Source organism: Schistocerca cancellata, chromosome 2 (assembly GCF_023864275.1).
Source record: "Schistocerca cancellata isolate TAMUIC-IGC-003103 chromosome 2, iqSchCanc2.1, whole genome shotgun sequence".
NCBI classification, from domain to species: Eukaryota; Metazoa; Arthropoda; class Insecta; order Orthoptera; family Acrididae; genus Schistocerca; species Schistocerca cancellata.
The window spans coordinates 1,001,508,477-1,001,521,270 of NC_064627.1; the positions used below are offsets into that span (position 1 = coordinate 1,001,508,477).

The 12,794-nt window shown below is 43.8% G+C and overlaps 1 protein-coding gene across 1 annotated transcript in view; it reads right to left on the reverse strand.

The window, feature by feature from the left end:
• Positions 1 to 10,774, reverse strand: part of LOC126160490 (inter-alpha-trypsin inhibitor heavy chain H4-like) — a 216,823-nt gene extending 206,049 nt beyond the window's left edge. The window contains exon 1 of the mRNA XM_049916911.1: positions 10,346 to 10,774. Within this exon, the coding sequence (XP_049772868.1) occupies positions 10,346 to 10,774 (429 nt within the window). The remainder of the gene's footprint in view (positions 1 to 10,345) is intronic.
• Positions 10,775 to 12,794: the final 2,020 nt, after the last annotated feature.

A 12,794-nucleotide genomic window follows, 5' to 3' on the forward strand; every position in this document is an offset into this window, starting at 1 on the left:
TAAGTATGTGTTGCGCCATTAAGATTGAATACTACGAAATTACTACAAATAACCTTATAGGTCGGGCAACCACAGTTAAAGAATTTGTACATAATGTTAAGGACAATTAAAATAAAAGATGGTAAAATAGTCTATATTAAACTGAGTGCCGTCCAAATCCGCAGCTGCTGTTTATTGTGTTTTTCCCTGTATGATGACCGGTTTCTTACCCTGGAGGAATGTCTTCAGGTCACATAAAACTAATACTTCACATGCCACGACTTCCAAGGTGCAAGTGCGCATAAAAGCATGTCACTCCTCGGTAGAACCATGAATGAATTGGTAGATGAACATCCGATCCGAAACGTGCATGCTCAGTTAACATCTCCAAAACTCTGTCATAAGACGAACCCTGTCAGCAAATGTGACAATCCACGTCTGATGAGATGAAACCCTCGTCAAAATCCGTGGGGGGAACAAAGAATTAAAAGACACATCTCCGGAGGACTGGTTTTTGACCCACGTGTAATTCCACGATTGCCAGGATAGTTACCTTTAAGTTCCATACGAAAGGCAAACAGTGGTTAGTTGCTCTATTCCCTTACAAATGCGAAACATCTTTCATCTGTTCTCAGTCCTCAGTGTTAAAGATGCTTTGTGACTCAGCGTCGGTCAGTTCACCACAGTTCCGAAAGAGCTACTCCGAATCGCCTGCAGTCCGTTTACGTACCGCTGCCTATTCACAGCTACTTTAACGACTGTTCCCAAAGAGCGCACCACAAAGACCGCAATTTCCATGGGAAGCGTCGAGTCTGGAATTCTCCATTTATGGCTCTCTCTTTCCGTCAAGAAGAAGCGGCTCCATCCAGTTCATCTGCGACTGTGAATTTCTGAGAAATGCGAGCAGTGTCAGGTACACCTCAGTTTTTGTCATAGCGAGTTGAGACAGCCGGAAAAACAATTTTAGAGTTAAGGCGAAAAGTAGTCGTATTCTTTGTTCGCTGCACAGTCTTCTGCGAAGCCGAAGCGAATTGGAAGAGCTTTTCTGTAGACCCCTGGAGCGTATTCGTGGTTTTCTTTGTATATTGTAACATTTATTTGTTACACGCTTTACACTAAAGAGAATCGTCCATGAGTCAAAGCCTGACAGTTCTGAATGCTGGACAAAATGTTCGACAGTAAGTTTGTAATTCCGTTTATGTAGAGCGTGTAAGAACAGTCGTTAACACCCCAATTGTTTGAACTGTGGAAAAACTGAAGATGCCGTTTGCACATTTCGTTTTCCTGTATCATCGAAGAATGGAAACGGCACCTTAATAAACTGGCGGAAAAAAAAAATCGCAACACCAAAACATAATTCATGTAGAATAATGAAATTTCGGGAATACATCTGTCTAGGTAACATATTTAAGTGATTAACATTGCAAGGTCACAGGTTAATGCAAGAGCGAGATAAGTCACTGTAGTCGTGAAATGCAGGTACATTAATAACCGACGTAGGCGGCAGAATGCGGGATGCAAACGTGCATGCATTGTGTTGTACAGGTGCCGGATGTCAGTCTGTGGGATGAAGTTCCATATCTGTTGCACTTGGTCGGTCAGTACAGGAATGGTTCAAATGGTTCTGAGCACTATGGGACTTAACATCTGAGGTCATCAGTCCCCTAGACTTAGAACTACTTAAACTTAACTGACCTAAGGACATCACGCACATCCATGCCCGAGGCAGGATTGGAACCTGCGACCGTAGCAGCAGCGCGGTTCTGGACTGAAGTTCCTAGAACCGCTCAGCCACATCGGCTGGCAGTACATGGATGGAATGCTATTTTTGGATGACGCTGGAATTGTCATCTGATGATGTCCCACATGTGCTCGATTGGAGACGGATCTGGTGGTCCAGGAGGACAAGGCAACATGTCTACACTCTGCAGAGCATACTGGGTTACAACAGCTGTATGTGCGCGAGCGTTATCCAGTTGGAAGTCACCATCTGGAATGCTGGTCATGAATGGCAGCACAACTGGTCGAATCACCAGAATGACGAACAAATTTGCAGTCAGGGTGCGTAGAACAACCTTGAGAGAGCTCCTGCTGTCATACGAAATCGAACCCCAGACCATGACTCCAGGTGTAGGTCGAGTGTATCTAGCAAACCGGCACGTTGGCTGCAGGCCCTCAACAGACCTGCTTTTAACCAGAGCGCGACCATCACTGGCACCGAGGAAGAGCCAGCTTTCAGCAGGAAACACAACATGCCTCCACCCTGCCCTCCTGCGTGCTCGCGCTTGACACCACAAAAGTCGCAAATCGCGGTGGTTTTTGAGTCAGCGGAATGCACTCTACTGGGCGTCTGGCTCGGAGCTGTCATTGAAGTAGTCGATTTGTAACAGTTCGTTGTGTCATTGTGGTGCCAACTGCTGCTCAAATTGCTGCTGCAGATGTAGTACGAAGCGCCAGAACTATACAGGGTGAGTCACCTAACGTTACCGCTGGATATATTTCGTAAACCACATCAAATACTGACGAATCGATTCCACAGACCGAACGTGAGGAGAGGGGCTAGTGTAATTGTTTAATACAAACCATACGAAAATGCACGGAAGTATGTTTTTTAACACAAACCTATGTTTTTTTAAATGGAACCACGTTAGTTTTGTTAGCACATCTGAACATATAAACAAATACGTAATCAGTGCCGTTTGTTGCATTGTAAAATGTTAATTACATCTGGAGATATTGTCACCTAAAGTTGACGCGTGAGTACCACTCCTCCGCTGTTCGATCGTGTGTATCGGAGGGCACCGAATTACGTAGGGATCCAAAGGGAACGGTGATGGCCCTCAGGTACAGAAGAGACTGGAACAGCACTTTACGTCCACATGCTAACACCTTTTTATTGGTCTTTTTCACTGACGCACATGTACATTACCATGAGGGGTGAGGTACACGTACACACGTGGTTTCCATTTTCAATTACAGAGTGGAATAGAGTGTGTCCCGACATGTCAGGCCAATAGATGTTCAATGTGGTGGCCATCATTTGCTGCACACAATTGCAATCTCTGGCGTAATGAATGTCGTACACGCCGCAGTACATCTGGTGTAATGTCGCCGCAGGCTGCCACAATACGTTGTTCCATATCCTCTGGGGTTGTAGGCACATCACGGTACACATTTCCTTTAACGTACCCCACAGAAAGAAGTCCAGAGGGGTAAGATCAGGAGAACGGGCTGGCCAATGAATGCGTCCTCCACGTCCTATGAAACGCCCGTCGAACGTGTACCTCACCCCTCATTTCTCGTTTCTCCGGAAAAGCCATAACACGTTAGGACAGGGCGTGTTGTATATGCCTACAACAGGCTGAAGTCAGCGATACTGCCTACACTTATGTGTATCTTACGATTCTTCCAGTGAACACTCCATTCTTTTTAATTCCCTGAGCCAGTCACTATACCACCTGAATTATTGGTAGCACGTAGAACCCATGACTGATTCCTTCCGCTGATTTAACATGATTTTTTATAACCACTATTCTAGATATTCTACGGCTCTTAACCGTCAGCACGTGAGGTCTGCGTGTTCTTGGCTTAATGGTTGTTTCTTCCTGTTTCTACTTCACTGTCACATCAGACAGGGTCAACTTGGGAAGCGTTAGTAGGGTTGAAATGTCGCTGATGGATTTGTTACTTAGGGTACAACCAATGATTAGTCAACGTTGGAAGTCAGTGAGCTCTCCTAACCGAACCATTCTGCTGTTAATGCTCCTGTATAGACAACAGCATATTCCCCGCAGCATTTTATACTGATGGATTCGGCTGTCATGACAATCACCTGCTCAGTTCCGTATTACTACGGGTGTCCGGATTCTTTTGATTAGACAGCGTGTGATTCAAAGGTTTCTGCTTAAGTTTCATTTCTCTGTTACTATACGGTCATACGATTTAGCATTGTTATTCAAATTTTTCAAAAGTCTCAGAAGTACACTCTGACATTGTGGCCTACTAGGCAATTAAGCCCAAACTCTCAACTGATAAAATTTTTTAATGTTAGTTGAATATTTAAGAGGACGAACGGGAATCTGGCTTACAATCAGATTGTGTTTTGGATCAGAGTTAGCCACTTTTCAGTTTCTTGAAGATAAAGCATTAACATAAGACGTCCATTAAGTTTCCAAGAACAAATTTTTTGTTTGATTTTTTCAGGAATGAGGAAGTGTAGAAAGATTAGTGTTCGACGCCGTATATACCAAGCGGTAGAGATCGCAGAAGAACAGAAAGAGGATAGAAGAAGAAACTGATCGTGGCTTTGTTACAAGAAATCTTTTGGAGTTTCGTTGCAAATGATTCAGTGAAACTACACCATTTATTTGGAGCCTACTCTTCATTAGAACGAAACGCTTGCACTGTGCATACATTCATTCTTACAATGGCTGAATTAATTGTCTTTTTCGCCATATACTCGCGGCTATTTTAAGAATAATTAACCAGCTGCACTTTTCTTCATTTGCAGACTTAGAAATTTGAATAAAAGGCACCCGGCTACGAGATGGATGTGCATAAACGATAAGAGTGAGTATTAAACAACAGTTGTTCGTACTGTTTATTTCCGAATCGTCCCAACCTAGGAGTTGGTAAATTAATATATGAAAACAACAGAAATAGCAACTAAATGTGTTTGTTCAGAAGATGGGCTCCATCTGTCAAGGAACTAATTCTTTTTTTCTGAGAAGCGTGATGGTCCGCAGCAGGCTGACGAAATGCGTCCACCACGAGGCAAACAGCCACGGGGAACCACTGTGACGTCAACAGGGAAATCGAGGAAATTTGCTTCAGCTCCACAGTCGCCCGTGCTTCTGCTGTAGAGACGTGTAACGGTGTCCGGCCCTTACATAAATCAGTCACACAATGCTATTCCTGAACCTCTTTTGACTAATGGACGACATTACCATCTTCCGACGACACAACACACACACACACACACACACACACACACACACACACACTCCCTCATTCGATTTGAGCACATATGTGCGTGGAGGGGGGTGGAAGGGCAAGGAGTGGGGTGGATGATTATCAATACATCTCGGCGCAAGTATTAATTTCTTGCATAAGTTCGTAGCAATTTTCCTGTAAGTTTAGTAAACACAAGAGATACACGTAACAGAAACTTCAGCTGGAGCAACTTTTCGATTCCATGACAGTAGAAATCACGTAGTTGTGATGCGAAGAACTTACCGATCCATGTTGGAAGCGTACTTTCATCCGGGAAGGAAGTTCCTTGAAGGTTGTTAGATAGAAAGCGGAAAAGGTGAAAATCTGAGGGCGCAAGATCATGTGAGAATAACTTGGGAGCGGAATGACTTCCCAACTCAACTCTTGTGAAGTGTTTTTTGTCATTCTAGCAGAATGCGAGTGGGCGTCATCGTGGAGTAGCATAATTTAGCGTATTTTTCTTGGTCGTTGTTCTTGGGTTGCGTCTACAGTACGTATCAGTCATTGACAATAAATGTCAACAGTGATGCTTACACGTCGGTGAAGTAATTCGTGATACATCACACCGTCGCTATTCCACCAGATACATAATATAACTATTTGTGGATGCGAGCAGGTCTTTGTATGAAGAGTTGCTACTTTGTTTGGGCTCAACCATTCCCTTTTTTTCCTTACGCGAACATAAAGATACCGTCTCTCGTTATCAGTAACGATACAGCATAGGAATGGTCGTTATTGTTCGAACCAATTGATGACGAGGAAGCACTATGGTTACACGCCGATTTTCGTGATTTTGACTCAGAGCGTGAGATACCCATACACCTGATTTTTTAACCTTCCCCATCACATGCAAATGTTGCACGATGGTGGAATTATCATACTTTATCATATTTGCCAATTCTCGAGTCATTATTGATTAATGCGTTTAAACGATCGTCATGATACCCCGAAGGTCTTCCTGAATGTGGAGAGTCACTTATGTCAAAAGAGGCCTCCTTAACAAGAGAAAACCTTTTTTTTTTTTTTGGTGTGCTCTGTCCAGTGCGTTATCCCCACACACGGCGCAAATCTTTCTCTTTGCCTACATTGCTGTCGTCTCTACTGAACTCAATCAGAAGAATACGCCGGAAACGTTCCGATTTTTGCGCTTTTGTACTTCATTTTCTAGCGTCCACAGCTCCACTCACAATCTCCAATGACAAAATTACAATAAGTGAACTTAACTAGCAGTAGTGAACTACAAATAAATAATGGCAGTTGACAAATAAACCCACAGAAACTATAATACCAACATGCAAAACCGAAACGCTACGAACTTATGCACCAATCTAATAAATCCGATGCAAATACAGATCATAGTAGTGCGTTACCAGCATATTTCAGAAACTGCCTTCCACTCCTCTTTGTCTGATTTTACTTAACCTTGTGTATATTGATTTTTATCTAATAGGTAATCACTTGCTAACATGGAAGTGAAAGCTTCATGTTTAAGGAAACTACTCGAACAGTTGTAGACTGTAAAGAGCCTTTATCACATTCGTACGGCTCGTTACTTCTAACTTTGTTTAAAGCAATATTTGAGAATTAGGGAACTGTTTTGTAAAAATTTCATAGACATGGCCTCTGACAGATGATTCGCGTCTTTTCAAAAGACATGAATCTTGCCATTCGCCGGTTTCGTGTTCGTATTCACTTAGTGAGTCCTGGTAGTTTACTGTGACTACTGAAGACCAGTTCGTTAAGGTCACCGCGCAGTTCGCCTTGAATCTACGCACGTGATTAGCGTCTGTTGGTTTGGTACACCGACCATTGAGTGTGGTATCAGGGGGTTACCCACAATGGTGTAGGCAACTGGCAGGCTAGTTCTCCCATCTATGCCTCATACGCGTAGCCTACTGCCAATTAAAATACAACTTTTTCCCCTTAACTGACGATTGTGGCAGCAGAGCGCACAAGACCCCAGCATTAAAGCCACTACGAATCCATTAATTGACGATCACTTGCCATAAGTTTTGCCACAGTGGGGTTAACTCAGAAGAAAAGGAAGATACGAATGAAACAAAAGTGGCTCTAAGAAAGAAGAGATACTTGAAGCTTCCGAGGTGCGAAAAGGAGTTACACAAGGAGACGACCTTTAGCCTATTTTGTTCAGTTGTGTCCTTGAGGAGGAGATCTGAGAAAGGAAAGAATAATTCGAAAAGTCCTCAGTAAATGACCATGTGCGACTGGACTGTAAACACAAGAATCTTACAATTCAGTGTTTAGTTTTTGTCGTCAGTCTTGCAAAAAAGTCCGGAAACAGAGTAATGGTAACAATAAAAAAGATCATTTTTAGCAGAATCGTAGGAAAGAAAACTTGTCTTCAAATATTCAATATATTACACAAAAATAGAATATATGACAAATATAAAATATGCTCCGAAGTATATAAACAATAAATACGGAAAAATTTCAGCAGCCAATTAATTTAAATAGAAACGCAGAAGAACAGCCGTGATGGTGAGATTAATAAACTCAGCGTAAGGGTGATGGATAGGCCTTCCAGTTCAGTAAACATCTGTACAATGTGACATCTCTTCTCAAGAGAAGTTACAGAACTATACTGTAGAATCAAAATCAGAATATATATGCAGTCGTATGTCTGGGTTTGACTAAGACGGGAGGAATACAAAACACGGAAATGAAAGAGGTAAATCCAAAAAAAAATCTATTTGGACCAGTAAACATAAGTGAATATGGGAAGAAGTAATGAAAATCTGTAGAAAGAAACTTAACAAAATGCAATTATGAGGAAACGTCTTATGGTCATCTGGTTCGTGGGGATGGAAACAGAATACGTGAGACAGTTTTCGAATATGTCAACTGGAAAAAAAAGTTACTTGGTGCAAGTGGTTGTAAGAAATCACAAGTGATCTGAAAGAGATGAAGAACGTGAAATTCTTAACAGAGATACCTTTCGAAAGAATGTTTTAGAGTCCAATGAAAAATAAAAACAGAAAACAGGAGAAATGTGGTAAGAAGCTGTAAACAATGGCACTCTGACAGAATGAAATGTTATTTGAGAAACTGGATGTTAGAAATATTTGTGTGGTCCATAGAAGGCCCCAATCGACAAAAAAAAGGCGACTCCATTTATGACAGTGACTATCACTATGTCTATGAATGTACAGATGACCCCATTTATGGCAGCGCTAACAGCACTGGAATGTACAGATTATTCCACATGTCACGTGACGTCTATTTAGGTTTACGGCCAGCTACTGATCGCTGCTCCAGTAGCCAATGCTTTTCACGGCCTTGTGATGTTTATCAACAGCGTGCTGTCCCTCTGCATTTAATGCCACGATCTGCGAACAATTCGAAGCCGTCCGGCTCGTTCGTAAAACCTGTTTTACACGAGAGGCTTCCTGGTCAAAGTCTTATACTCGTTGAAGTACGCGTAATCAGCTGCCAACCATGTCGCGAGTCGTAAAATATTGAGTATGCTGAATACTGCGCATGCGCAGGTACAAGGGGCCGTTAGCTTTGTCTGCAAACGTCGGAAGTTAACTTGTACTCACTGAGCTCTCTGCTATTATAGCACTGGATTTTGTGCTTTTTTGTTTCCGTAACACAGTGGAAAGGTTGCACAAGGACTTGGTATTTTTCCTACTAGCGTTCAGCCACATGAGAACACAAAATTAGCTGCGTTTTACAATGCCTGGACAATTTCAATTATCAGGCATGTGGAGGGTGTACAATACGACCTTTGTCAGGAATACCGACTACTGATTTAACTTTTGTCATTAATCTATTATATTTGCTTGTTCCTACATTTCGATTTATTCATAAAACAAGTGGTTCTTCTTAATCCCAGTTTCACTATTCAGGTGCCAAACGGTACAACACACGCAATTTTGCCTCTGATTTCTACACGAAAACGACAGTTCGTGACAAGCGAGAAACAGTGCAGGAGTCTTCCGTGTTTCCCGGGAAGTTCCGCATTATAGCAATACCTTTTTAATCCTCCCGGCTCTCTTAGTGACCCCCTGTTTCTCCAGCATATTTCGTCAGAAATCACTGTTGTAAATATTAACTCCACGAAGTACTATCGATAGTACAAGTTTCATGACCGACACATCACGAAAAGTTTTCGTATAATAATCGACATTATTGTCGACATACAGTGTTTTGTGCTTTTGCTTCTATGGAAAGAAACCGCGGAGCGAAGGACGAATGACACGGCCTACACATCTAGAGGAGTCGTGAGAGGGCGAATGTTAATGTTTACTCGTTTCTCGATATGAACAACAGACGGAAGTAATAAAGACTCGCACAACAGTATCATAAAGACGTTCATATTTCAACACGCTCGTTACGTTGTTTCTCAGCTGACTCAAACTACACAGCGTTTCATAATGCTTCGAAAGAGGTTTTTTTTTTTCCTTTCATGACAAATAGATCGACTGATCAGAGAAGCAGCAGCAGCTTAGAACTTATTAAATGAGAGATTATGTTTAAAATTAATTTTGAAGATAATAGCAAAGAGGTTTTTAATTCTGCAGCTTCTCTAGGTAAGTACTTGTAGGGGGCACAGTTGTTAAATTTTATTGTGATTGTATTCGTTTGTTATTGTTTTGTTTGGATTAGATTAGATTAGATTAGATGTATTTTTCATTCCCCACACCCAAAAATGAGGAAACTCTTATAGGTGTGGAAGACCTCGAAAGACATAACACAGTCTAACAAACATATTTAGAGGGCTTGAGCGTAATACTCATTTCTGAATTTATGCCACAAATGAGTCTTATTACAAGCTTTCAGACTCTTGAAAACTGCGTCTCAGTTTGTGGAGTGACCTAAAAATATGGCACTGTACCATATAACAGAATAAATGTAAGCAAAACTGTTAATTTCCTTAATATATTTGTCTCCTAAGTTAACCATTCCAAGAAAATACCACGTAGTTGTTCAGCTGAAATATACTGCGAGCAAATATCTCTTAAACCTCCCCAAAATCGTGATCAGATGGTGGTCATCTCTCTTAATACCCTTTGGGCGCCCCCTCCCGCCGGAGGTTCGAGTCCTCCCTCGGGCATGGGTGTGTGTGTTGTTCTTAGCATAGGTTAGTTTAAGTTACTTTAAGTAGTGTGTAAGTCTAGGGACCGATGACCTAAGCAGTTTGGTCCCTTAGGAATTCACACACATTTGAACAACGTTTGGGCGCCCTAGTGAAGTACCGAGAGCGCTGTAGAAGAGCCATTTGGCATAAGTAGTCGATTGAGAAAGTCGATCGTGTAATTCAGGCTTAAGATAAAACTGAGACGACGTCGCAGACAAGGTGACTGTTACAATGCCGCGAAGGAGGGCGGAATTGCAGCGTAGTGGTACTCACGACATCCGTCGTCTCCGGAAGCGGGGGTGGCGTCGGGCCATCGGTAGCGGCGACGGCGACGAGGGTGGCGGGCGGCGGGGGCGTCGTGGTGGTGGAGGCGGTGGTGGCGGGCGGCGTCGTGGTCGACTCCTGGTCAGCGGCGGTCGAGGCCGCGAGCGCGACCAGCACGATCGAGAACAGCTGTGGCGCGCGACTGAGCATGACGGCGAGTGGTGGGCGCGCTGCCGCCGGCCAGCTTATATAGGCGAGGTCCTCTCTCCCTCCCTCCCCTCCACCCTCTCCCTCGCGCTCGCGAACGCCACCGCGGGAATCTTCCGAGAAAGCTCTGTTTACACGGCCGGACGCCACCTGTGCCCCGTGTCCGGATTTACGATCTCTGGCGGCAGCTTTGAAGTCGGCGCGGTCCTCCGCCTGTAATGGGTAACACATCGGCCCGAGGAGTGTTCCACCCTCTTCTATTTTTTCTGGTGATGTGATGTCAAATAATTCACGGTGCGAGGTTCTCGGTAAATTTTTGCAACTGAAAGAACGATTTCTTGATCGTACCTCGTTTTCCGTTTAGAGTGCATTGCACGTCTTCGCCAGTTCTTTAGAATATGTGTGGACCGACACAGTCTAGTCACGTTACTATGACAATCTGCTAGATGAATATGTACTGCGTGTACCGCGTACATAGGCAGGACCGGTTTATTTGTCCAGGGGACGCTCAGACGTTCCTTCTGCCAGTGGCTCGGAGCTTCCATACCGTCACTCCAAGTCCCCCTCTTCAGCAGATACTGGCCCTTCATCTTCGGGTGCCAAAGCACATAATCATCCCCAGTATGCTCCTGTGTCCCGACGAGACGTATTTTCCATCATCAGAGATGTATGTAGTAATGGTATGGCCGTCCTTTATCTTTTCGGAAATCGACATCAGAAAGTGATCGATTTCTGGACGTTTTTGCTAACACAAAACCTCATAATGAGACGACACGATAAATACCAGTCCACTTCTGCTAACTATTTAGGGAACCTTTTTTCCAACCCACCCGGGAGCTAGTCCCCAGTGAGCGGGGTTGACAGGTGAAGCTACAATCTCATGGCCACCAAAGACTCGGCATGTCTCCAACCGATGTCTTCAACACGAGCGGTTGCCGATTCGTTTCCGCACTCTAGGAGCACCTTTGATTTTTTTCCTGCTTTCTGTGCTTTCTATGCCGATGCAACCATACGTCACGCACTGCTAAGGTAGCTTACCTGTGAACGCCTGGAAAAATAATAAACATTTTCATAAAGTTTACACGGCTCTACCGAGCGGTTCTAGGCGCTACAGTCTGGAACCGCGCTACCGCTACGCTCGTAGGTTTGAATCCTGCCTCGGGCATGGATTTGTGTGATGTCCTTAGGTTAGTTAGGTTTAAGTAGTTCTAAGTTCTAGGGGACTGATGATCTTAGAAATTAAGTCCCATAGTGCTCAGAGTCATTTGAACCATTTGAACACGGCTGTAACCACAAAAGACGAAATCTTAGTAGGATGAAAACTGTAGATGTAGAACAACAGGGATATTTCTTCCTGAACCATTTGATATATGAAACTTCCTGGAAGATTAAAACTGTGTGCCCAACCGAGACTCGAACTCGGGACCTTTGCCTTTCGCGGGCAAGTGCTCTACCATCTGAGCTACCGAAGCACGACTCACGCCCTCTCCTCACAGCTTTACTTCTGCCAGTATCTCGTCTCCTACCTTCCAAACTTTACAGAAGCTCTCCTCCGAACCTTGCAGAACTAGCACTCCTGAAAGAAAGGATACTGCGGAGACATGGCTTAGCCACAGCCTGGGGGATCTTTCCAGAATGAGATTTTCACTCTGCAGCGGAGAGCCCACCTTGGAGCTAGCTGTAATCTCCCCAGTGAACGGGGTTGACAGGTGAAGCTACAATCTCATGACCACCAAAGAAAGGCTCGGCGACTGCTTTCCGAAGGCATGTCTCCAACCGACGTCTCCGACACGAGCAGTTGCCGATTCGCTTCCTCACACTAGGATCATCTATGATTTTTTTTTCTGCTTTCTGTGTTAAATAAATGAGGTGACTGGTTGGTTGATTTGGGGGGGGGGGGGGTGGGGAGGTTAGTGGGAAGGGACCAAACAGGGAGGTCATCGGTCCCATCTGATTAGGGAAGGATGGGGAAGAAAGTCAGCTGTGCCCTTTCAAAGGAACCGTCCCAGCATTTGCCTGAAGCGATTAAGGGAAATCACGGAAAACCTAAATCAGCATGGCCGGACACGTGTTTGAACCATCGTCCTGCCGAGTGCGAGTCCAGTGTGCTAAACACTGCAACACCTCGCTCGGTAAATAAAGGACTTTTCTATTATTCTTTTTACACTGTATAACTGAAAAAGACCCAGACAAAATTGTTTCCTTCGTCACCTGTATTCTGCAATTTCTAGTCAATGGATAAACTTTAGTT